At 46.5% G+C, this 26069-nt stretch overlaps 1 protein-coding gene across 4 annotated transcripts in view; it reads left to right on the top strand.

The window, feature by feature from the left end:
- Positions 1-498: 498 nt before the first annotated feature.
- Positions 499-26069, top strand: part of GANC (glucosidase alpha, neutral C) — a 62454-nt gene continuing 36883 nt past the window's right edge. For 3 of the 4 annotated variants that reach the window (XR_012668964.1, XM_075129686.1, XM_048854925.2), the window contains exons 1-8: positions 518-633; positions 6015-6077; positions 7675-7783; positions 9280-9407; positions 9960-10142; positions 12049-12097; positions 16700-16766; positions 19296-19392. Coding sequence is in view for 3 of the 4 variants with exons in the window: in XM_075129686.1 (XP_074985787.1) it covers positions 605-633; positions 6015-6077; positions 7675-7783; positions 9280-9407; positions 9960-10142; positions 12049-12097; positions 16700-16766; positions 19296-19392 (725 nt within the window). In the remaining variant the exon portion in view is untranslated. Of the gene's footprint in view, positions 634-6014; positions 6078-7674; positions 7784-9279; positions 9408-9959; positions 10143-12048; positions 12098-16699; positions 16767-19295; positions 19393-26069 lie in introns of all 4 variants that reach the window. The other variant, XM_048854924.2, reaches the window with a different exon arrangement.

Raw genomic sequence — 26069 nt, 5'->3', positions numbered from 1 at the left:
TGGTAGGGACACAGTCCATTTCCTAGTGAACAAGTGACCACATCATAAGAACTACCCCAAATATAGAACTCACTGGTAATCACAGCAGAGATACTAACAACTGGATGATCATGTGAACTGAATTCCCATCTGACTGTAAAGGAGGGGCCTCTAGGGCAGGCAGGAAAAGTTTGCCTCTAGTGTAATTGCTCTATAAATAAATTGTGGGTTTGCCCATAGGATTGTCAGATGCAAGCCTGGTGATGCTGCCAGCACTTTAAAAAAAATGCAGGCTTGTAGATGTTTGCCAGCTGTTTGTTTTCTAAATACCTTCTCCATCCCCACCTTGATACCAATTCTTTGGGCACCACACTAATAAACATGTCACGCCATATTGTCATTTGCAGTTATTCTTTACACGCAAATTGACATTCAGACGAACTGCTGACTAAAGAAGAACTCAATTTCCCAGAATCCTTTCAGAGAAGGTGCAGTCAAAGGCTGTCATTGGCTGAAGGCTTCCCTCTGTCATTGGTACTGCAGGATCAGTAGTGAAGGTGAGGAGACATTTACCGGCAGACGTAGATCAGGTCAGAGCACTGTAGTTCACAAAATACTGAGTTTAATGGAACCAGCTAAGGAAGAAGAAAGCAGGTAAAACACAAATAATTGTGCAGTTGCTACGTACAGATCTGAGCTGACAGGAGAGTGCTTGGCTGGGAGGAAGGGGAGAGAAAGGCACTTTTTCTTCAGGCATAGCCCTTCCTCATCTTCAATTTTACTTTGCAAACTTAACAGCTGTCATCATTTGAAGACATTGTTTCTTTAACATACAATAAGAAACATTATGGGTCAAATATTTACAGAATAATATTGAGAAGGCACTGAAAATAGCAGGCAAACATTATTAGAAAACAATGTATGAGAAAGAACTTGACACTCAGATTTGTAAAAGCCTACATTTTTCCATGTTGATGTCTAAATATATTGAATATGTATCAAGTAGGTTTGTTAACCAAAATGGTCCACTTCCATGGAATTGACACATAGAATGGTACAGCCCTTGCCCCAGTAGTTTACAATCTAATTTTATATGATACCCCGTTTCGTCACATTACAAAGAATGAGAAGTGGATGGGGTGGAAAAGGTCAAGGGTGACAGCAATAGGGTTGTGCAGTTACTCGGTTTAGGCATGTGCATCGCTAGGTGGTTAATTTTAAGAGTTGGGTTGTTGTCCAAACTTTTGAGTGCTTGATGACTTTGCAACCTAAATAACGTTCTTTTAACATAGGTATTTTATATGTAATTTCCTAGGTTGTTTTTTTTTAATAGGAAAAAGGTAAAAACAAATTTTGTGATGTGCAGCTGTGTAGTGAGACAGACTGGCCTCCCTGTAGTCCCGAAAGGGAGGAACCCTTACATCAGGGGTTCTCAAAGTGGGGGTCTTGACCCTCAGGGGGTCACGAGGTTATTCCATGGGGGGTCACAAGCTATCATCCTCCACTCCCAATGCCGCCAGCATTTATAATAGTGTTTAATATAAAAAATCATGTATTTAATTTACATGTGGGGGAGTCATACTCAGAGGCTTGCTATGTGAAAGGGGTCACCAATACAAAAGTTTGAGAACCACTGCCTTACATTCTCCCTGGTGGGCTCAGCTAACCCGACCCCACCTCTCTTACAAGAAGTGCAGCGGCGAGGCAGGAAGAATAGAAATGTAGGGCCCTGCAGCTCAGTTGCAGGCAGATGTCCTTACTAGAGTGCTGAACCCTCAGTAAGGTCCAGGACTAGCCATACAGTAGACTGGCACCCTACAGTCCCAGGAGATGGAAGACACTGGGGAGATACCAGAGGAAGGGCTGTGAGCCAGAGTCTGGCAGCGACAAGAGCAGCGTCAGCAGAAATGTGTAGGAAGTAGCTCAGGGAAACCAGACCTGGGTACAGTTGTGCTGTCAGGACATGGGGCAGCGATTTTATGTTCCCTTGCTGACATCATAATAGGATCACCTGCCATGGCTAGGACACTGGGCTGGGACCTGGCAGAGCAGGATGCACAAAGTCTCCCTACCCCCCATTGCTGGCCCCCACAGGAGGCTTGCTGCATCCTCACCTCAGGAGTCCTGCCCCTGTTGTTGATTTCCTCCACCAGGAGGCAGAGGATTATAGATTCTGGGCTTGAGCAAGCAAACATCTTGGTGCTTGCCCCAGCAGAGGCTGTGGGCCATAGATCATGGGCCATACTCAGCCTGCACTCAGGAGGCCAGAGTGCTAGACTTTTGGTGAGTATTCCATCCAGGGGCCCGGGCTACCAGCTGACAGGCTGAGTGCTGGAAAATACAGAAAATTGGAAATACAGAGTGGGCAGTGCTGGGACCACAAGTCAGGCCTCCCGACAACATGCAGCTGACCTACTGACTCCCCCACACACTGCTGGAAGGGAGTACCCAGACCCAAGATGGAGGAACCCTTACAAGCTGGAAGAATCTTTCCCTCATGCATTGCCATCAGGGTTTGAACCAGAACAAATCAGTATAGACTTCCACCACTTGAGCTAAAGAACTAAGGGCTAGACTATCAAAGGGGACTTAGATGTTCCAGCTCCTAAGTGCTCTGCCTCCCAATGGACTTGGGACCCAGGCCCACCCTACTCTGCCAGGTCTTGACCCAGGGCCTTGTAGAACCAGTAGTCCTGATTTCAGATTCCCTCAACAAACACATTGCTTGGGCCACTTCCTACCCTTGAATCCAGCTCCAACAGTTTCCCCAGGGGCAGCAGCCACCTGTCTCCCTCTGTCTCCCATTGATTGGGGTCCTGCAATGGACTCAGCCTCTGCAGTCTGGGGCCCTAGCAGGAGCTCACAGCCTGCATCCACTCTCCTGCTCAGTCAGCCCATACAGAGCTGAGCTGGTTTCTTTTATACCCTGCTTCCAGCTGGAGCATGCTCAGCAAGGGTGAGGAGGCATGGCCTCTGAGCCCCCAGTGAGTGGTTAACTCCTGCTGGGCCAGTAGGGGGTTGGTATACCCCATCATAATGAGACAAAGAAAAAGCACTTCTCCACCCTGAGGTTTCTCTCCCTGTGGAAATCCAAAGACTACTGCAAAAAAATGGAAGTGTTCAGACTTCTCAAAAAAAGGTCAAAAGAATGTTTTATAATGAAAAATTTTAAGCAGCCTAAATACAAGGGTCACTGCCAACTCTCTCTGTAATGATACAGATTAATTAATACATTTGCCATTGTATTTGTTTATTTCAACCAGCAGTTAGGTCTTGATTCAGGAATCATGTGTAGTTCTCTGGCCTATATTATGTAGTAGGTCAGACTTGATCATAATGGTCCCCTCTGATTTACAATGTATGAATCCATGAATTGACTATAATATTCTTTGTAATCAGGCCATAGTTGCATAGATTGCATTTATCTGCAATTTTGTATGTTGCATGTATAAGCACAGCCATCCTGAGTCAGACAGTGGCCCATTTAGCCCAGTATCCTGTCTCTAGCAGTGGCTAGTATTCGAGTTTCCATGGGAGTGTACAGAACAGGGCAGCTGAAGTGATTCATCCCTGTTTTCCCCTCCCAGCTTCTAGCAGTCAGAGGTTTAGGCTCATCTCAAGTATGTGGTTACATCCCTGGCCATCTTGGTTAATAGCCATTTATGGACCTATCCTCCTTGAATTAATCTAATTCTTTTTTGAACCCAGTTATACTTTTGGCCATCACAACATCATATGGCAATGAGTTCCACAGGTTAATTGTGCATTGCATGAAAAAATACTTCCTCTTATTTGTATTAAACCTACTGCCTACTCTTTTTGTCAGGTGACCCCTAATTTTTATACTGTGGAGAAAGAAAATAACTCTCTACTTTTTTCCACTCTGTTCATAGACCACTGCCATATTCCCCCTTAACTGTCTCTTTTTTGAGCTAAATAACCCTAATCTTTTAGTTTCTCCTTGTGTGGAAGCCTTTCCATACCCTTGATCATCTTTGTTGCCCCTTTCTGAATCTTTTCCTGTTCCACTATATCCTTTATGAGATGAGGCAACCAAACTGGACACAATATTCAAGGTGTGGGCATACCATGTATTCATATACTATCATTATGATATTTTCTGTCTTATTTTCTATCCCTTTCCTAATATTTCCTAGGATTCTGTTCGTCTTTTTGACCACTGCTACGCATTGAGCTGACATTTTTCAGAAAACTATCTGAATTTGTTGGATATATGTTTTATACAGTTATTAGATATTGACAAAAAGTGAGATCAAAATCTGTTGGAAGATGTAAGACACTTCTGTTTTTAGAATCGTAAGAACTTCTGGCCTTATTTTCCCTTGGATAACGTAGGTATTTAGTTATTAATTAGCCATTAATTAAAGCACAGTACTTAATTACTAGCATCTATTTTTCTGAATTCTTTGGGCTCAGCTATGATACTTCAGAGGGCTGACTCACACAACCCAAGTTGTGCTGTCTGGAAACTTTCAGCCTGTTCTTGAAAGGCTTGATCATCTGTGGATGAGAGTTGCATGTGCTCAGTACCTACTAGGATCAGACCCACTATGCCTTTGGGAAGAATAATTACTTCGAGAGATAATGGGGTAGAACACAATGGCTGAGCAGTAGAATTTATTACATCTCTTCAACAGGCATAGCCAGCACTGTCCTCACCCTGCCAGCTATAGGGGAGGCAAGAGAAGGCATTCCTGAGTTTCTCCCTCTCTATTCCCACCTCTAGAAGTGGACCATGAACTGAGTTACTGAGACTGCTGTTGGACAACTCATCTCAAACTGCAGGATCCCAAGTAGTTATTTGTGCTAATAGTCAGCTCTTTTAGTCACTGATTTAATGATTTGTGTCTAAATATCAAGCTTTTAAATGGAAATCATTTAGTACTCAAAACCATAAGAATAATTCATGTATTTCAGTACGAAAGCTCAAAATGGTTCAGTTCCAATACTCTTTGCATTTCAATGCTATGTAAACTATAAGCATTTTCTTTAATCCCCCCTGCTCTTGTGCTGTCATTATTTGCTCATGTCATAAATATAAAGGGAAGGGTAAACCCCTTTGAAATCCCTCCTGGCCAGGGGAAAGCTCCTCTCACCTGTAAAGGGTTAAGAAGCTAAAGGTAACCTCGCTGGCACCTGACCAAAATGACCAATGAGGAGACAAGATACTTTCAAAAAGCTGGGAGGAGGGAGACAAACAAAGGGTTTGGGTCTGTCTGTATGCTGCTCTTGCCAGAGACAGAACAGGAATGGAGTCTTAGAACTTTTAGTAAGTAATCTAGCTAGGTATGTGTTAGATTATGATTTCTTTAAATGGCTGAGAAAAGAATTGTGCTGAATAGAATAACTATTTCTGTCTGTGTACTTTTTTTTGTAACTTAAGGTTTTGCCTAGAGGGGTTCTCTATGTTTTGAATCTAATTACCCTGTAAGATATCTACCATCCTGATTTTACAGGGGGGATTTCTTTATTTCTATTTACTGCTATTTTTTATTAAAAGTCTTCTTTTAAAAAAACTGAATGCTTTTTCATTGTTCTCAGATCCAAGGGTTTGGGTCTGTGGTCACCTATGCAAATTGGTGAGGCTTTTTATCCAACATTTCCCAGGAGAGGGGGGGGTGCAAGTGTTGGGAGGATTGTTCATTGTTCTTAAGATCCAAGGGTCTGGGTCTGTAGTCACCTAGGCAAATTGGTGAGGCTTTTTACCAAACCTTGTCCAGGAAGTGGGGTGCAAGGTTTTGGGGAAGTATTTTGGGGGGAAAGACGCGTCCAAACAGCTCTTCCCCAGTAACCAGTATTAGTTTGGTGGTGGTAGCGGCCATTCCAAGGATAACGGGTGTAATATTTTGTACCTTGGGGAAGTTTTGACCTAAGCTGGTAAAGATAAGCTTAGGGGGTTTTTTCATGCAGGTCCCCACATCTGTACCCTAGAGTTCAGAGTGGGGGAGGAACCTTGACAGCTCATTTAACAGGTGTTTAGAAAACAGACTTCTTAAACGTTCTGTTTTATTTAGTGTTCAAGATGAGGCTGTGGACAAAAGCAACTTTAAGAACTGCAACCACATTGCTTTCTACAGGTAAGGATGTGGGTTCCAACCTACGTGTATTTTTCACACTCGGCACGATTGATTTATTTCATTATATTACATGGACATCTATAACGAGGATTCTAAATAAGGGAGGTGTTTTTTTAAAGCCAACAATACTGAAGTTAAAACAAAAAATGAATTACAGTTCATAATCTTACCTTAGTTTAAAGCAACCAAGGAATACACAAAGTTTGAGAAAGAATACGACTTTCAAGGAGAGCTTTCCACTCAAGAGCAATACCATTTTTGGAAATAATTAGTATATTCTAAATAGAAATGGGGTCAAACTGAAATCTCAAATGCAGGATCATCTCATCCTCCCCCAAAATTCCAGAAAAGTCTGAATTTGAATCTCTATATCTTAACAAGCACCTATGCTATTTACCTTTGGATAAGCTTGTATGGGGCTTGTTTTCTGGATATTGTTCTTCTGTGTCCCAAAATGGCAGAAATCTCACAGAGATCAGTTGTTCTCTGTGAGATTTCTGCCCTTTGGGGCCAAAGTTTTATAAGACTAACTCAGAGGATTTCAGTGGTGCTGAACCTGAACGATAGCCCTAGTTTAACATCAAACCTGAACTCCATGCCCTATTATTCTGATTAAATTACTCCAAATATAAACCTTCCCTTCTCCCGCATCTACCTGGAATCCATTTTCCAACTATTATCTGATTTTATGTGGAGAAAAGAAGTAACTGTCTCTAGTTATACTAATTAGCCAATTATACATCTGACTAAGGTTTTAACCTTACATGTTTGTTTCTCTTCTGCAGTGAATTCCATCCTAAAGGCCCAGTTATGCACAGCAGGATAGCTTTTCTTGATTTGTAGTTTTTATGTTAGTTCTCCTCTTGGTCATGCTTTTAAAGACACCATTTTTAAATGAGTCTATATTTCTCCACCGTATTCTAATCTATACAAAATACATATAAATCTTACATACACACAAGGGAATTGGTTCACCCACCAATGAAATGCAGCAGCTATTTACCATGACATCTGAAACCAGGAATGTGACAGGAAGTGAAGTAAACTTTATCCATCTGAAACTGTCTGCAGGGGGAAGTTAAGGAGGCAGAATATGATTGCCAAACTTGGAATTTGGCCAGGGCACTTGGGTTAACCCTATTATTGCAAAAACAATTGTACTGATATTTTTAGTGATTGTGAACTCAAAAACTCTCTTTTGTAACTCATACACATGATATATTATAAACTTTTCAGGACAGGAACCATGTCTTTTTCTATCTTTGTACAGCACCTGATACAGCAGAAACCTAGTCGCGGTCAGGGCTTCCAGGTGTTATACATAATTAATAATAATGTCTTAACATAATGAAAAAATAGCAAGTAGTGAATGTAACTGGATTTCTGAAGGATGCCAACTAAGAGTTTGTGAAGGAAAGATGCAATTAAAAGTAATGGCATTCTTTGAATTCCTTCGTCTCCGAGAACTGCATAATACATATATGAAAAATGCAAGAGAGTTATCCTCGGTAAACAATTCTTATTTAATGTAGTATTCCCTAACATCATGTAAACCATGACATTTATAGAGGCCAACAACAATTGTCTGTCTTTGCAGGCGTCAGAAACTTTTGCATCCTGGGAAGTCCTTGTATCAAGCATTGTTGGATTCGGTTACATTATGCAATGATAGTGTCAAACTCCAAATAATTAATGAGGAGAATAAGGTGAGATCTCACACAATAAGGGAGGTAATGGTAAAAGAAGAGACTGTAAATTGGAAAACTGGGTCCTTTCTCTACTGGCTCTCTTTAAAATGAGACTGATAATATTTGCCCACATTTGTAAAGTCATTTGAGATCCTTCGATGCAGGTAGTTCTGTGATATAATGCAAAATATCATCATCACAAAGATGTCCTTGTTTTTACAGATAATTTATATGAATATAAAGAGAGGCTTATTTAAATAAATTAAATATTTTTTTTCGTTTTGGTGACAATACAAAAAACCTAAACAGACGTCTTTTTACCTGAAAAAGGTTTTTTAGATTTAGGGCTTTCTCCCCCATTCCAAAATAACAAATTCAAGTCTGAGTGAGGGCAAGGAGATTTCCTTTGTGTGTTGTAGGGCGTGCCAACTGAAAAATGTTAGCAAAAATGGTAACTCCTGTAGTTTTCAAAAAAAGAATTTTGCATCCTATAACATTTTGTCATGAAAGTGTTTTCCTTCCCAAAATTTCACAAAAAAGGAAGGTAAATGAGCAAAGACATTCGCTATCTCGTGGTCCTAGTGATTTCCTATACAAAAGATCCAGGATCAGACAAATTCAGCCTCTCACACTAACAGGAGCATAAAGGGTCTAGTCTATGAAGTTAGCATATGAAGCTCTTAGGGTGAGGAACAGCCTTACAGGAATCCCTACAGCCTGACCGAAGGAATGACAATGACATTCCTCCTCACGTACAACAGATTGATGGCCAACATTCCAGGTGTCATCCTAGAAGAGAGGGGGGAAAAACGGGGCGGGGGACAATGACATTGTGAAGATCTTCAAGGTCCCTGCATGTAGCAGACACTACACTTTGGGGGGGCGGGGGGATAAGGAGTTATTTGGGGTGAGAGAGAGTTATGTGGCTTCCACTCCACTTCACATACCTCTGAATTACCAAGATTACAAAGATCAATTACAGACCTACTAGGTAGGTAATACCTACAACCTTTTTTTTTTTTAATTTCCCACTGTGCAGCGCCACCGGTGTAAGCACCATTGGGAGTACTACTGTAGATAGGGCATTGACATTTTTAACACAGTGCCACCTAACCTGGCTCACAGCAGTTCTCAACAGCACGGCAATAAAATGCCTGCGGTTGTTGGTATTGGTGGAGTTGCACCAAGACAATGGTGGCAATTTCCTGAAAAATGCTAAACAAAGCCTCCAGCTTGGCTTTTTGTCAAAAATTCAGTCCAGTTTCACTTACAAACTAAGAATATTTGTTTCTTAAAAACAGTGAAATAGACCTATCTGGTACAAATTCAAATGCATAGTGACTGTGTGCAGTTTTGTGCCTACTAAACTGTACTGGATCAGAAGGCAGACAGATTTTTTTCAGAAAATAAAAGTCTGGTGGTATGAGATCCAGAATTTCTGAATTAAAATATAAATCAATGCCTTTATCACAGTGTGGCACTAGCTGCTACTCTACCTGTTTGTTTGTTTCCAGGTTCCTCTCCTAGTGGAAATCTATGCAATAGAAGGCAACATTTTCAGGCTTAAAATTAATGAGGTAGCTCCTCTCAAATCACGGTATGAAGTCCCTGATGTTCTCATAAAAGAACCTACCACTCAGAGGTAAGCTCTGGAAGGTGATATAGTCTATTAATTGCTTATACCCCTTCCCCCTCAACAGCGTGTGCTGATCCCTCTCATGAATATCAGGAATTTATAGGAATAGAAAAAAAGCAATTGGCTTATGAAGGCGAATTTGTGCCTGAGGATAAATGTTACACATTGAGGAAGATGATATAGCCTCATATGTGAAACCTGTAACTATATGAGCCAGCCAGAAAGTGGGCTAGACCTTAGTATGCATCATTTTGACCTAATGTGTTGTCTATTTGTATTGAGAAAATAAAAACTGTTGAGAATGTTGAAGGAATCTTTGTAGCCAGCTATTGCACCATTCAGTCTGTGGGCCAGATCCAGGAGTCCTTAGTGCTTACTCAGAACCCACAGTTATTTAAGAGACTGGAGTTTTGCTTCAATAGCAGTTTCAAGATTTGGCCTTATGTTACACAATTATTCTTAAATTATCTTTTGTCTAATTTGTTGTTTATCTACAATTATCTAAAACCTATGGAAATCCATTACCTATCCTTTTTTTTTTTTTTTTTAATTTGCCAGGCTCTCTATAGCCCAGAAGGAGGCAGGTATTCTGGTACTGACATGTGTCGGTGAGGACCGCAAGCTTCATATCACAGCAAATCCATTCCAGATAGAACTAGAGTCCAAGGGTGAGACTATACTGAGTGTGAACACCAGTGGCATGTTGTACTTCGAGCATCTACAACCGCCACCCCAAAACAGGTGTGATATCTCTATATCCCACAGTGTGCAGTGTTTGTGATGCTGCTGAAAATAAACCAACAAGAATTCAGATCAGCAGAAATACTGCCGTGCCACCATTTGTAATGCTACTGTCAATGTGCAGTGCTCTTGGCTCTGACATTCAGAAAAGTACCAGCACAGCAACTAAGGACAGACTCTCTTCTGACTTACTCCCTGTGAGATCCCACTGAAGTCAGGATAGAATTTGATCCTGTGAGGCCACATCCATCCTATCTCTGATTGAGGGCACCCCAAACATTGAAACCTGCTCAACTAGAGCAGTGGTTCTCAACCAGGGGTACATGTACCCGTGGGGGTACGTAGAGGTCTTCTAGGGGGTACATCAGCTGATCTAGATATTTGCCTAGTTTTATTACAGACTACATGAAAAGCACTAGTGAAGGCAGTACAAACTAAAATTTCATATAGACAATGACTTGTTTATACTGTTCTATATACCAGGAGTGACTAAACTGCAGCCCTTTCACAGTAAAAGTACAGGTCTCGGAGCCCCCCCACAATCTCCCCCCCCCACACCCCATTCTCCACCAACCAGACTGTTTGAGGGGAGCTTGGATCTACTGACCTGTGACGGGATGGTGGGACTAGGGACTTCTGCCTAGAAGGGGGGAGGATCTCGGGGCTTCAGCCCCACAGGAGGCACCTGCTGGGGCTCGGGACCCTGGCAGGCACACCCTACAGGCCCCGAGACCCCCCAATCCCGCAGGGCAGAAGCCCCTAGCCCAACCACTACGCCACAGGTCTGAAGTCCTGAGCCCCAGCAGGCACATCCCTGCTCTCAGTCTTTTGAAGATTGTCGTATTCGGCTCAGAAGGTTAGTAAGTTTGGCCATCCCTGCTACATACTATACACTGAAATGTCAGTACAATATTTATATTCCAATTGATTTATTTTATAATTATATGGTAAAAATGAGAAAGTAAGCAATTTTTCAGTAATAGTGTGCTGTGACACTTTTGTATTTTTATGTCTAATTTTGTAAGCAAGTAGTTTTTAAGTGAGGTGTAACCTGGGGGTACGCAAGACTAATCAGACTCCTGAAAGGGGTACAGTAGTCTGGAAAGGTTGAGAGCCACTCAGCTAGAGCATTTGCCAAAGAGGCTCTCATCTCCTTGAATCTTTGATGAAGGGATTCTGGACCAGTTTAACTTAAAGCTGTTTGAACCCATTCATTCTGCCTCTTTATCCTATTTCTGGGCCAATTCTATAAGATGCTGAGCATCCTTAATTCCCCTTGACTTTACTGGGGAGTTGAGGGGGCCCAGTATCTCATTTGATCAGGTTCTTAATTTTATCTACTCATCCTCATTATAGCTGAACCAGCTCCTTATGAAGGCATCATTCATCATATAGCTGCAATATTTAGCACTCCAGCCCGTTGCAAGATACTGGAAGAATGAGGGGTCATAAAGCAGGGGAAATGGGAATGTGGGGCTAGTCTGCAGAGCTGAGAAAGCAACATGGTAGATAACTCTACCCTAGGAAAAATAATTACTTCCAAAAAATTCTTGTAATTGACAAAGAGCCCTCTGCATGACAGAACACACAAAAATATCTAGTCTGAAAATCTTCTATGCGGGGATAAAAAGGGGAAAATGCTGACATTATTAGAAGTAACTGTAGAAACCTCAGGGACCAGTTCAACAGAATAACCCAAACTAGCTCTGGTTTGGAAAGAAGATCACTGTAAGAAATTAAATACTAAAATCACTTGTCAACTACAGATCTCAACACACATGATTCCTTTTCAGAAAAGTCGAAAGCTAAAAGTTCCAGATGTTGTAGGAGGTGTTGCAGTTTTTAAAGTTTTCTATCTGAAATCCTCTCAATTAACAGGTTATTTCTGCTCATTTGTTTTCATTAGCAAAACTACAGCACAAAAGAAAGAGGACACATCAATTGACTCCTCGCAGGTAACCCAAGCTTGGTTTGATTCTGGCATTAGTACCCCGTGGGAAGGATGGATCAGTTGTCATGAATACAAACTATGTGTTCCTATGGCATGGGCTGGTGTTATGGCAGGGGTTTCCAAACAGCCAAACTGAGGCCACACCGGCAACTTGCCAGGAGCCTGAGGCCCACGTTTTACCTGTATAAAATTGTGTTAAATAGGCCAGAGGCATATTCTCATCCAAATACATCCCTGGTACTGTTGCAGGATTCTCTTTGAAGAGAGTCCTGGTCCTGGCAGTGGATAAAGACACACATCTGTTTCTGAGTAGGCTGTGTTAGTACAGTGTGTGCAGATGGCTGTTTGCTCCACCATGTTGTTATAATTGACAAGAGGAGAGGCTATAGGAGGTTCCACCTATATCCTACCTTGGAACCCATTCCAGGTTAACCTTAGATGTGGACCAATGAGAGTGCTCCTAGGATGTCATAGGAGGTCAGAATTGGTGCAGGAGGGTGTGACATTACCCAGAGTACAAATCTGGACTGATAAACAGCTGTGTCCCCTCAATTCTCCAACTTGGGGTGTCTTTTACACTGCTTTGCTGTGACAGCAACCACTCTTGATCAGCTCACACACAGCCTCCAGGATGTAAACCACTCCGACCTACATTGCATGAGTGCTATGATCAGCCACTCTTGAATCAAACTGCGGAGCAACACTAGCAAATTTTCAGTCCCAGACTTACCCCAGAAATGTGCGTCTTGTACTGCCTAGTATTCTCCTGGACAATACAAGCTCATATGAAGTCTGTCCTTTATTAATAGAAAATGATATGCCCAAATCTTATTACCCCAAATGGAGTTTCCCAAACACACTGGTTTAGGTAAAACAATAAAACAAATTTATTAACTACAGAAAGATAGATTTTAGGTGATTACAAGTAATAAGGAATAAAAGTCAGAAATGATTACAAGGAAATAAAAGGTAAAATGCAACTAACACCTAACTTAACAAGCTAAGTGAATACAAAGCAAAAGTCTCTCACCACAAGTTCCAGCAGCCTTACTGGCTGAACCTCTTTCAGTCAGGATCTCTTCCCCAGTCCAATGATGCTTCCTTTGTTCTTCAGGTGTTGATGATGCCCTGGGTAGAGAGCAAGGGAGAGATGATTTGGAAGAGATGATCTCCCCTTATAGCCTTTTCTCTTGTGCAACAGTCATCTCCAGCTGAGATTCAGTAGACAGAAAGTCTGTGGGGGCAGGAACCTCAGGTTGCTTCTTTGTCAAAATGTAGGGTTTTTTAGCCCACATCCCCTCTCCTGCCAAGGAGTGGCCACTCAGGTGATGGTCCACTTAATCTCATTGACACCTGGCTGAGGCGTTGGCTAGCCTTTTGTCTCTGGGCAACTGGTTTGTGGCTGCCCTCCAGAACATGTTAGAACCTGTCTTAATATCATACAGTAGAATCTTACAACTGTATATACAATGTTGCCACACATATTTTACCAAGACAATAATCAACAAAGCCTGAGTTTTCAAATGATACCTTACAAAGTATGCTTTGTACAAAATTTATCTTAGTCTTGTAAAAGGGGTGAACATAAGGGAACAGACTGTCACAGAGGGCAAGCTCATTTTATGCTGAAGTGAGTGTGAAAAAGAAAACCAGAAAGAATATTACAAAGATTAAATTCAAGGAGATTGAATAGTAGGGCACAGGGCTCAAGAATTGAGGGAGGCCATTAACAAGCTCAAGACTCCTATAAGGGCTGCAGACTCTAGGAGGCTTATCCATTGCCTGGCTTGTCCTGGGAGCTCAGGATCAAATATGTTGAAATAGTATCTGTATTGCTTTGTGAGTTTTCAAGATCTTTTTGTGCAGTACCAAGTCAAGTGTTGTCCTTCTGTAAGGCAGTTGACTTGGTACCTCACATTTTGATTTAAAAACTAGAACATAAAATTAACATGGCACATTAAATGGATTAAAAGCTGGCTAACTGATAGGTCTCAAAATGTAACTGTAAATAGGGAGTTGTGATCAAGTGGCTGTGTTTCCAGTGGGTTCCCGCAAGGCTAGGTTCTTGGTCTCTACATTATTTAATGACCTGACCTTCAGTGACCTGGAAGAAAACCTCAGGTCATCACCAATAAAGTTTTCACATGATGCACAAATTGAGGAAATGGTAAATAATGAAAAGGGCAGATCACTGGATCAGAGCAATCTGGATCACTTGGTAAACAGGGCACAAGCAAACTAAGTGTTTTTAATACCGCTAAATGTATGCATCTAGGAACAAAGAACATAGGCTATGTTTAGAGGATGGGGGACTCCATCCTGGGAAGCAGTGACTCTGAAAAAGATTTGGGGTGGGGGCATGTGGATAATCAGCTGAACATGAGCTCCCCATGTGATGGTGTGGCCCAAGATGCTAATGCAATCCTGCAGATGCATAAACAGGGGGATCTTGCATAGGAGCCCAGAGGTTATTTTATCCCTATGTTTGGCACTGGTGCGACTACTACTGGAATATTGTGTCCAGTTCTGGTATCCATAATTCAAGATGAATAAACAGGAGAAGATTCAGAGAGGAGGCACAAGAATAATTAAAGGATTAGAAAACATGTCTTACAGTGATAGATAGTTTGTTAGAATCTACACAGGGAACAAATATTTAACAGGTTTTTCAATCTAGCAGAGAAAGGTATAACACGATCCAATGGCTGGAAGATGAAGCTAGACAAATTCAGACAGGAAACAAGATAGACATTTTTAACAATGAGAGTAATTAACCATTGGAACAATTTACCGAGGATTTTAGTGGATATATGTTTTTTAAAGCTATGCTCAAGGCATTATTTCAGGTAAGTTCTGTGGCCTGTGTTATATCAGGAGCTCAGACTAGATGATTACAGTTGTCCCTTCTGGCCTTGGAATCTATGCTGCTCTTTTGTACTGCAGCAGAGAACAGTAGTGTTCCACCAGAACATCAGTTCTTCAGGGTTCACAGGCCTGGCCCAAACCTGAAGTGTTTTTTGGCCCATATTCCACCTACATTCAACAATATATCAAGTAAATAACCATCTCAAGAGAAAAGGAGTACTTGTGGCACCTTAGAGACTAACCAATTTATTTGAGCATGAGCTTTCGTGAGCTACAGCTCACTTCATCGGATTCATACCGTGGAAACTGCAGCAGACATTATACACACACAGAGATCATGAAACAATACCTCCTCCCACCCCACTGTCCTGCTGGTAATAGCTTATCTAAAGTGATCATCAAGTTGGGCCATTTCCAGCACAAATCCAGGTTTTCTCACCCTCCGCCCCCCCACACACAAACTCACTCTCCTGCTGATAATAGCCCATCCAAAGTGACAACTCTCTTCACAATGTGTATGATAATCAAGGTGGGCCATTTCCTGCACAAATCCAGGTTCTCTCACCCCCTCACCCCCCTCCAAAAACCACACACACAAACTCACTCTCCTGCTGGCAATAGCTTATCCAAAGTGACCACTCTCCCTACAATGTGCATGATAATCAAGGTGGGCCATTTCCAGCAAAAATCCAGGTTTTCTCACCCCCCCCCCACCCCCATACACACACAAACTCACTCTCCTGCTGGTAATAGCTCATCCAAAGTGACCACTCTCCCTACAATGTGCATGGTAATCAAGGTGGGCCATTTCCAGCACAAATCCAGGCTTTCTCACCCCCCCACCCCTTTCCCGGGGACACACACACACACACAAACTCACTCTCCTGCTGGCAATAGCTCATCCAAACTGACCACTTTCCAAGTTTAAATCCAAGTTTAACCAGAACGTCTGGGGGAGGGGGGTAGGAAAAAACAAGGGGAAATAGGCTACCTTGCATAATGACTTAGCCACTCCCAGTCTCTATTTAAGCCTAGATTAATAGTATCCAATTTGCAAATGAATTCCAATTCAGCAGTTTCTCGCTGGAGTCTGGATTTGAAGTTTTGTTGTTTTAAGATAGCGACTTTCATGTCTGTGATTGCGTGACCAGAGAGATTGAAGTGTTCTCCGACTGGTTTATGAATGTTATAATTCTTGACATTTGATTTATGTCCATTTATTCTTTTACGTAGAGACTGTCCAGTTTGACCAATGTAAATGGCAGAGGGGCATTGCTGGCACATGATGGCATATATCACATTGGTGGATGTGCAGGTGAACGAGTCTCTGATAGTGTGGCTGATGTTATTAGGCCCTGTGATGGTGTCCCCTGAATAGATATGTGGGCACAGTTGGCAATGGGCTTTGTTGCAAGGATAAGTTCCTGGGTTAGTAGTTCTGTTGTGTGGTATGTGGTTGTTGGTGAGTATTTGCTTCAGGTTGCAGGGCTGTCTGTAGGCAAGGACTGGCCTGCCACGGTATGCATCCGATGAAGTGAGCTGTAGCTCACGAAAGCTCATGCTCAAATAAATTGGTTAGTCTCTAAGGTGCCACAAGTACTCCTTTTCTTTTTGCGAATACAGACTAACACGGCTGTTACTCTGAAACATCTCAAGAGAATACATGTGTATCACTCATAAATAAAATGTTCTGTAAACAAGCGCAGTTGGCTAAGTTAATTGCTTATTTTTATACATGTAGGAAAATCAAGAGGATCTGGGTCTCTGGCAAGAGGAATTTGGCAGTTTTTTAGACATCAAAGCTAACGGTAAAATTAAGCCTAGAATTGAAAACAACTTTACCGGTTTGCATAAGAATGTGCTCATATTTCTATCTGTCTTTTTGTTTAACTACTTAATGGTTATCCATCTCACTCTTTTTTTCCTACTGGAAGGCTCAAGGGATACATTAATAATATTATTAATGGATTATAGACCTCTCTAGGTCACTGGTTCAATTCCAGCCTGAATTAGTAATGAACAAATTCATAATAACCTGTTGTGTTCTACATGAAATGAATGGGTTAACTCAATCCATTTCCTAATGGGCCAGGCTCTGCATGACATAAAACATTATCAAATAAGCCTTTATCACAGTGGGCACTAAGTTAGCAGACCCAGTAGAGAGGCCAACGATTGATTGGGCCTGCGGTGCAATCCACAAAGGTACTTAGGTGCCTAAGTCCTATTTTTAGGTACCACTGTGATCCACAGAACTCCCACACAGCTGCCACCTAACCCTGTAGATGGCTAAATTTTTGCCTCTGGGCATGCAGACTGCAGCCTCACGCTAGGGTGCCCAGGTGCCTATCTCCTGCCTGAGCATGTGCACTGCCGCCTCATGGTAGGCGTCCAGATGTCTGTCTCCTGTGTCAGCCCCAGAGCAATTCACAAACTGGGAAAGAGAGACATTCAGCTGTCTAAGTCCCGTACAGGAGTCCAGATCCCGTAGGCATGCTCAAAGGCTGCAGGATTGGGCTCCTCAGCTGAGTTCACATAAAACAGCCTGGGAGGGAGGGGAAGAAAAGGAAGAGGAAGGTAGCTCCCTTATAACTGTTAGCCTGGTGGCCAGGGTACTCACCCAGGCTATGGCTAACCTCTGGTTCAAGCTCCCCTTCCTCCTGTGGGGGAGAAGGAATTTGAACTGGGATTAGCCCCCACTGTGGGGAGGGCCCTAGGCAATAGAATATTCTGATGTAGGGCTCCTTCAGTCTCACCTATTTAATTTGTTCCACTTTAATTGAACAATTATATATAAATTGGGCCAGAGAAAGAGTTAGAATGACTGTATGGCCTAGTGGTTAGAGCACTCACCTGAAAGTGGACAATCCCTGGTCAAATTCCTTCTCTCGCTTAGTAGGAGAGGGAACTCAAACCAGGGATCTTTTACATCCTGAGTGAGCACTCTATCTACTAGGCTCAAGGTTGAAGGGGAGATCCTACACCCAGCTGTTTTGTTGTGGGCCCCACACACGATTTACGGGGATGAATACCTATCTTCCCTGGTTTGTGGATTACTAACAGGGCAAGGCACCTCCCTGCAGCCCAGACTTAGGTGCCTTTCTCCATGAGAGGGGCAGGACTTAGGACAGCCTCCACCTTTGGCCTCATCTCCCACTGGCTAGGTTAGGCAGCTCCCCACCTACCACACTGGCTTTGTGGACTGCAGTCTAAGGTGCCTATCTCTCATTCACTGTATAGGAGCCCAGGCTCCTAACTCATGCTTTGTGGATTGCAGTGTTGTTCCTGAGATTTGCCAGGCCCCTAAAAGTTAGGAGCCACGATGCTCAGCATCACAATGTCTAAGTCCTTTTGTGGATCTGGGCCATGGAAACTAAATTGCTGCAACCTCCCTTCTCTAGAGGTTGTCTAGGTCATGGCTGAGGAGGCACACAGGTGGCACAGTATGGGGAAGCTCTGACTCCTGTTGCCTGTGCTGTACCTGCTCTGTGGAAAGAAAGAGAATTTCAGTCTCCAGGACTTGCAACCCAAAATCTTTCAAAGGCACGAAGATCAATATACAATGATTTTGTTTGTTTGGCTAAAGCTCGTCTAAGAAGTGATTAAAGTCCCATATCTTATCCTTGGTGAAATATAAAACTTGCGATCTAAAGAATGTTGCATGAACTGGTATAAAATACGTAAGGCTGCATTTTTGTAACAGCTGCCACTGAAGTCATGGATTCCCTGGGGAATAAAGTCCATACGGTCAGATTTTTGTGTGCGTCACTCTGAAGTAACCCCATTTACTTTGTTGGGGTTGCTCTGGATTTACACAGATAAAATAAAATCATTTAGCTGACAGAGTTGATATGACTTGTTTAGTTGATATGACATGTGTGTGCTCTGCTGCTGCCTCTCCTGAGGCTAAAACAGGAAAGCAGTGCTGGAAAAGAGGGAGCACTGACTTTCTTACTTCACCTTGTTGCACTGCTTCTGCCGCAGGGCAGAGCTTGCAGGAATTTAAATAGAAATTGTAAACAGTTTTATTGCATAATAGAGACTAGTTTGATAAAAATAAAGTAACCTGCAAGTTTTGACATTTTTTACTATAAATTAATTCTTTTTGCCCTTCATGATTAGATAAAAATTTATAAACAACAAATTTACAAACAAGTACCCCTAGAAAACTTTCCTATATAGTAAGTATATAATAATGGAGGTGACCCTCAAATCAAGTTTGAAGCAATTAGTAAACAGAACATTTTTATAATTAGTATGTTTTGATCTATTTCTTAAAGTTAGGCCATGATGAGAGCACAACTCAGGGATGTTGTATTTTAATACTGTTCCTACAGGTCCCACTTCCATAGGCTTGGATTTTTCTTTGCATGGATGTGAACATGTCTATGGAATACCAGAGCATGCAGAAACACTTCTCCTCAAAAACACCAGGTAAAAGACTAACTGATTTGCTTCTAAAGAAGGCTATAATTCTGATTTTGGGAATAATTAGGAGGGGTAGCACATCTGAAACTTGAATATCCAATGGGAACAAATGCCGATGATCTTTGTCCTGATGTCACCTTTGAACATTTAGATTTGCACAACAGTTTAACTGAACACACCGGATTGTTGTTCGGAGGGCCATTGCGAGTCATAACAGACATATCAGTGGTGTGATGTGAGGAAATCCAAGACTGAATGACCACAAGGAGTGGGATCCTTTTTCCCCAAATTAGAGTGGTTACTGCAGGTTAGGTGGATTGGTGAATAACTAAAGAAAACTTTATAAGTTCTGTAATGGAGAAGCCATAAAGTTTTCCAGATGATTTAATTCAAACAAAGCTTGAGATGTGTATGACATATACCAGTTGTGACAAAGTTCCTCCTCTACCTTGGTGGGTCTTGCGCTTATTGGCGGATTTGCTCGCCTAGGAGCTTCACGGCAGCCCTCAGTTTGGCCGTTTTCGTGAACCCACAGTCCAGGCCAACTCCTCCTGTGTCTGACCAGGAGTTGGGAGGTTTGGAGGGAACCCGGGCCTGCCCTCTACTCCGGGTTCCAGCCCAGGGCCCTGTGGAATGCAGCTGTCTAGAGTGCCTCCTGGAAGAGCTGTGTGATAGCTACAACTCCCTGGGCTACTTCCCCATGGCCTCCTCCCAACACCTTCTTTATCCTCACCATAGGACCTTCCTCCTGGTGTCTGATAATGTTTGTACTCTTCTGTCCTCCAACAGTATGCATTCTCACTCTCACCTCCTAGCGCCTCTTGCTCCCAGCTCCTTACATGCACACCACAAACTGAAGTGAGCTCCTTTTTAAACCCAGGTGCGCTGATTACCCTGCCTTAAAAGCAGCTTCTTGATTGGCTTCTTGATTGACAGGCTAATTGGCCTGTCTGTCTTAATTGTCTCCAGAAGGTTCCTGATTGTTCTGGAACCTTCCCTGTTAGGAAACGGAACGTCTTTTGCTTGCTCCTCAGCTATCTGCTTTCTATTCTTTCCTAAAGCCCCCTGGCCCGGATTTTTCTTACTTTTTGCACCTGCCTTAGTCCCCCCCCGACCGGGTCAGACGCTTTTTGGTTTTTCTTTTCATTTTTTTGTGTTTTTTTTTTTCCGTCTACGTCCTTCGCCAGCACCCGCCCCCCCCACGCCTGCTTTCGGGCGCAGCTACTTGCCTCAGCTGGGCCCCCAGAGGAGGGGGGGGAAGATTGCCGATTTGCTGTCCGGGGGGGGGGAGTGGAAACCCCCAGACCCAGCCGTCTTGCCAGCAGCTCGGACTTTACAACATTCTTAACATGCCGAAGGCCTTGGAACACAGCCAACACAGCCGGAGAAGAAGATTTCAGCAGACAGAAGAAATAATTCAAGGGAGCTATAAATCATCGTGAAGAGGGCCGTAAGATTGAGTAACTTTTTGAATTATACTCTCGTGGGGGGGAGTTTGACTGTGCTTACTTGCGTTTGTGGCGGCACAGGGGGTGTGGCGTGGAGACCCCCACCCCCGATCCATCGGTGCCCCTACCCCCCCATCGTTATTACAACTGTCACGGCCCCCCCGCCGTCTGTCCCTGCTGGCAATCTGCCATCTCCTTTCGGATCCAGCTGTTCGCTTTGAACTTTGCCTTCCGGACCGGACACAACAGCCGACCAACCGAGACTCTTTGGACAAACGTGTGTGGGTCTGCACCCCCCCCCCCCCGGATTGCTTATCCCACAGCTTGCCCCTATTACTGGACCCCGATTTTGTCCCCCCCCTCCTCCCAGTCCCCCCCCCTCGGCATTCCTTCTTTTCCTGTCTGCAATCTAGCGGAAGGAGGGGCTATTCCGTTTTCTCCCCTCCCCCCCTCCTCCTTCCGGTGTCTCCCTGTCTTTCCCTGCTCACAATGGCGGGGAACGAGAGGGGTGAGATTGCTTCCACAAAATTAGTTGTCCCTTCCCCACCACCACCTCTGCCCGACCCCCAAGGTCCCCCCCCTGCCACTATTGCTAAGATACTTGCCACCCCCCCTGCTGGGGCACCGGTAGCAGGAGGCACCAGGGTGATTGCTGCTGCTGCTGCACCCACCGCCCACCCAGATTCTAGGAAACCCCCCCCGGTTCGCCGGAAGGGCCAGGGCGGGTGGAAAGGAAAGGGCCCCGCTAAAACCACTGAGCCCGCCATGGCAGGGGCTGCCCCCACCGCTGCGGCCTCATCATCAACCGTGGCGCCCCTCCCTGTGTTTCCCTCCACCAGCTCTGCGATTGCCCCTCCCCCGGCCCCCAGGACGTATGCCCGGGCGGCGGCAGGCTCTTCCCTACCTGCCGCCTCATCATCTCGCCCCCCCCCCGCCTCCGCCACCATCACCAGCGGCCGAGGCCCTTTCCCCGCCTTGACCAGGAAGCACGGCGTCCGTTGCCTCCTGGTGCCCGCCTCGCCCCACGTGGAGACATACGTGCAGGCGTTGGCGAAGGTGGTAGGACCCACGGCTATTGTGGCGGCCTCCAAGATGTATGGGAAGGTTGTTTTCTTCTTAGCCTCGGAGGATGCCGCCCAGGAGGCGGTAGAGAGGGGCCTGACGGTGGGGGGGGTGTTTGTCCCCCTAGAACCGTTAGAAGACCTGGGCGTCCGCCTCGTCCTTACCTCCGTTCCTCCCTTCTTACCCAATGCTGCCCTGTTACCCGCTCTTTCCACCCTGGGGAAACTTGTTTCTGTCATCAGCCCTCTCCCGTTGGGCTGCAAGGACCCCACCCTCCGTCACATTTTTTCGTTCCGCCGGCAAGTGCAGCTTCTACCACCGGCAGGAGCGCGTGACGACGAGGCGCTTGAGGGGTCCTTTCTAGTCCCCTACCAGGGAGCCCGCTATCGGGTCTTTTATTCTACCGGAGAGGCCCGGTGCTACCTCTGCCGTTCAGCGGGGCATGTCCGCAGAGACTGCCCTTTGGCCCGGGGGGGAGGGGCACCCGAAACCCCCGAGACCCAGCCGGACATCGGCCCCGTTGCTGCCGACGCCCCTGGCTGCCCGGCACCTGAAACCAACCCTCCTCCTACTCGACCCATTGCTGCTCCCGTCCGGGCCCAGGAGATACCTTCCCTACAACGCCCGGACGAGCAAGGGAGTTTCACCCTTGCTAGTACCAACCCAACAGAGCCCATGGAGGAGGGTGGGGCAAGGATATTATCGGGTATAGGAGAGGGCCCTCCCCAAGGAGAAGCCCCCACCCCTCATGTTGCCCCACCGCTACCTCCCCGAACCCCTAAACCATTGCCTCCGCCCCCCGACACGACCCCTGCTAACCAGCCCCCAGATGATGCTATGGAGGCCTGGACCCTAGTCCAGGGGAAGCGAGGCAAGCGGAAGGCACGAGCTCCGCTGCATCCACCCGACGCAGAAGCCCCCCGGAAGACCAGGAAAGGAGGCACTGCTATCGAGCCTCCCGCCACGGCCGTGAGCGAGATCCATCCGCTGGTGTCGGGAGGGGAAGACGGACTGGCATTGGAGGGCAGAATCCCCCCTCCACGGGAGACCCTCCCCTCCGAGACTTCTGAGGACGCCCCTTCTGCCTGGACGCTACCCGAACCCCCCGCGGATCCTGAGGTGGCCATTGAGGCGGGCCCTAGAGGAGAGGCCCCCGGGGTGGCAGGAGTTGGCCTCTCCCCCGTGTATGCGGAGATTGAGGCCCTAGATTTGACCCCGGTCACCCAGGGAGGGGATGATTTGCTGCCGGCTGGCCTTGAGCTGGGCAGCCTTACCCCAGCCTCCCTTTCCCCATGCTCCCTCCCCTTAATTGTCTTCCCGGGTGAGCACTCTGCAGACAGTGGTCCACCACCTGATGCCATGGCCGCCAAGACCACCATGGAGCCAGCATCTAGCATTATTGGGAGCCCCCTCCCTCACCCCTTAACCCTTGACTCTGCTCAGGAGGCACTTTCCTTTAGCTGCTTGCCTCCTGCACCCCAGAGCCTTACCTCTGCCCCTGCCCCCACCCCTGCCCCTGCCCAAAGTCCCTCCTCCTGTAATGTTAATGCCGCCCCTGGGGTTATTTCCTTTCCGCCTTTTGCAGATTCCCCCCAGGGAGCAGTCTTTGCACTTTCTAGCCGCGACCCATTAGGAGTGGCAATTTTTCCCCTGCCATCCCCCTCCACCCCAAGGCATGAAATGAATTTAATAACCCCAGCCTGTCAGACGCCTCGTCGGTGGTCCGCACCCTGTCTACCTGCCTTAGCGGACCACGAGGCTGTATTAAGAGTCCCATCAGGGAATACCTCGGGAATTGTAACCCCACCCCCCCATGAGCTGCGGCATGCGCTACGGAAGTTCCTAGAACACACCCGTGGCGCCCGCGACAGAGCACAGCTGGCTCTTCAGCTATGGGAGGACTTTGATCAAATCCTCCAGGCCACAAGGGCCCTTATAAAGGAAGGCAGGGGGCAAGGAAGGCGCGGTGCTGCGGCCTACGAGCGAGCCCGCAGCTTCCGACACGATCTACTCACCCACGGGATGGGTCATGGGTTGCTGCGCAACCCGCCGGGGGCCCTGAATCCCCCCGCCAATACGAGGCCCCCACCCCCCCAGCCCTCCGCATGACGCCTCTTATTATTGCGACCCTGAATACCAGGGGCTGTAGGATGGCTCTCCGCAGGTCCCAGGTGCTCTCTTACCTTCGGGAAGGGAGGTATTCTATAGTTTTCCTGCAGGAGACTCATACGGACCCGACCGCCGAGGACAGGTGGCGGCTGGAGTGGGGGGACGGGGTATACTTTAGCCACTTCGCGACCTGGCAGGCTGGAGTGGCAACCCTGTTCTCCCCCAACCTACGGCCTGAGGTGCTAGGGGTTAATGAGGCCGTGCCGGGCCACGTGCTGCACCTTCGAGTCCGTATGGAGGGGCTCGTGGTTAATTTTGTCAATATTTATGCCCCGCAAATGAGCTCCAGGCGGCCACAATTTTATCAGCAGGTGTCCGACTTTCTCGGCACCCTGGATTCGCACGAGTGCCTGGTCCTGGGAGGGGACTTTAACACCACCCTCGAGGAACGGGATCGCTCAGGGGCCGAACCGAGTCCGGCCGCTGCAAATATTCTCCAAGGGATAGTTGACCATCACTCCCTAGTGGACGTCTGGCGTGACCATCACCCAGATGACACCTCCACGTTCACCTTTGTTCGGGTGGAGGCCCATCGGTCACACCACTCTCGGTTGGACCGTATTTATTTATCCCGTTTCCACCTTTCACAAGCCCACTCCTCCGCCGTTCGGCCGGCCCCATTCTCTGATCATCATTTAGTTACTGTAACGGTCTCCCTCCGTGCAGAGAGACCGGGGCCGGCCTATTGGCACTTTAATAACAGCCTGTTGGAGGACGAGAGCTTTGTGATGTCCTTCCGGGAGTTTTGGCTGGCCTGGCGGGAGCAGTGGCGTGCCTTTCCCTCGGTGCGGCGATGGTGGGATCTCGGGAAGGTGCGCGCCAAGCTCTTCTGCCGTGACTACACTCGGGGCACCAGCCGACGGCGAAATGCGGCGATAGAGCAGTTGGAACGGGAGGTCTTAGAGATGGAGAGGCGCCTGGCCGCCGATCCCGAGGACCCGTCCCTCTGCGGAGCGTGCCGGGAGAAGCGGGAGGAGCTTCAGGCCCTTGAGGACCACCGGGCCCGAGGTGCCTTTGTTCGGTCCCGCATCCGCCTCCTTCGGGAGATGGACCGCGGCTCCCGCTTCTTCTATGCCCTGGAGAAAACGAGGGGGGCCAAGAAACACGTCACCTGCCTTCTTGCAGAAGACGGTACCCCCCTCACGGATCCGGAGGAGATGTGTGGGAGGGCCCGTGACTTCTACACAAGCCTTTTCTCCCCGGACCCGACCGATCCTGACGCTTGTGAGGTGCTCTGGGAGGAACTCCCCACGGTCAGCGTGGGCGACCGAGACCGACTAGAGTTGCCTCTCACCCTGGCCGAGTTCTCGGAAGCCCTCTGTCGCATGCCCACCAATAAATCTCCGGGCATGGACGGGCTGACCGTGGAGTTTTACCGCGCGTTCTGGGACATTCTCGGCCCAGACCTAGTCATCGTCTGGGCTGAGTCCTTGCAGAGCGGGGTCCTCCCTCTGTCATGCAGGCGAGCGGTGCTCGCTTTGCTGCCGAAGAAGGGGGACCTCCGCGATCTACGAAACTGGCGTCCCGTCTCACTCCTTAGCACGGATTACAAAATTGTAGCGAAAGCAATTTCGCTGCGGCTAGGGTCCGTGATGGCGGACGTGGTCCACCCAGACCAGACCTATACTGTCCCAGGTCGCAGCATTTTCGATAACCTCTTTCTAGTCCGAGACCTTTTGGAACTCGGGCGGAGAGATGGTCTATCGTTCGCCCTCCTGTCTCTTGATCAGGAGAAGGCGTTCGATAGAGTAGACCATGGGTACCTCCTGAGCACTCTGCAGGCGTTTGGATTTGGACCTCAGTTTGTGAGTTTTCTCCGGGTGCTGTATGCCTCCGCGGAGTGTTTGGTTAGGCTCAACTGGACCCTGACTGAACCGGTCAGCTTCGGGCGAGGAGTGCGGCAGGGGTGCCCCCTCTCGGGCCAGTTGTACGCTCTGGCGATCGAGCCTTTCCTCTGTCTCCTCCGCAGGAGGATGACAGGGTTGGTGCTGCGGGAGCCGGAGC

The sequence above is a fragment of the Caretta caretta genome, chromosome 6 (genome assembly GCF_965140235.1).
Source record: "Caretta caretta isolate rCarCar2 chromosome 6, rCarCar1.hap1, whole genome shotgun sequence".
NCBI classification, from domain to species: domain Eukaryota; kingdom Metazoa; phylum Chordata; order Testudines; family Cheloniidae; genus Caretta; species Caretta caretta.
Note: the sequence above shows the minus strand (reverse complement) of the source record. Positions and strands in the feature narration are given on the sequence as shown.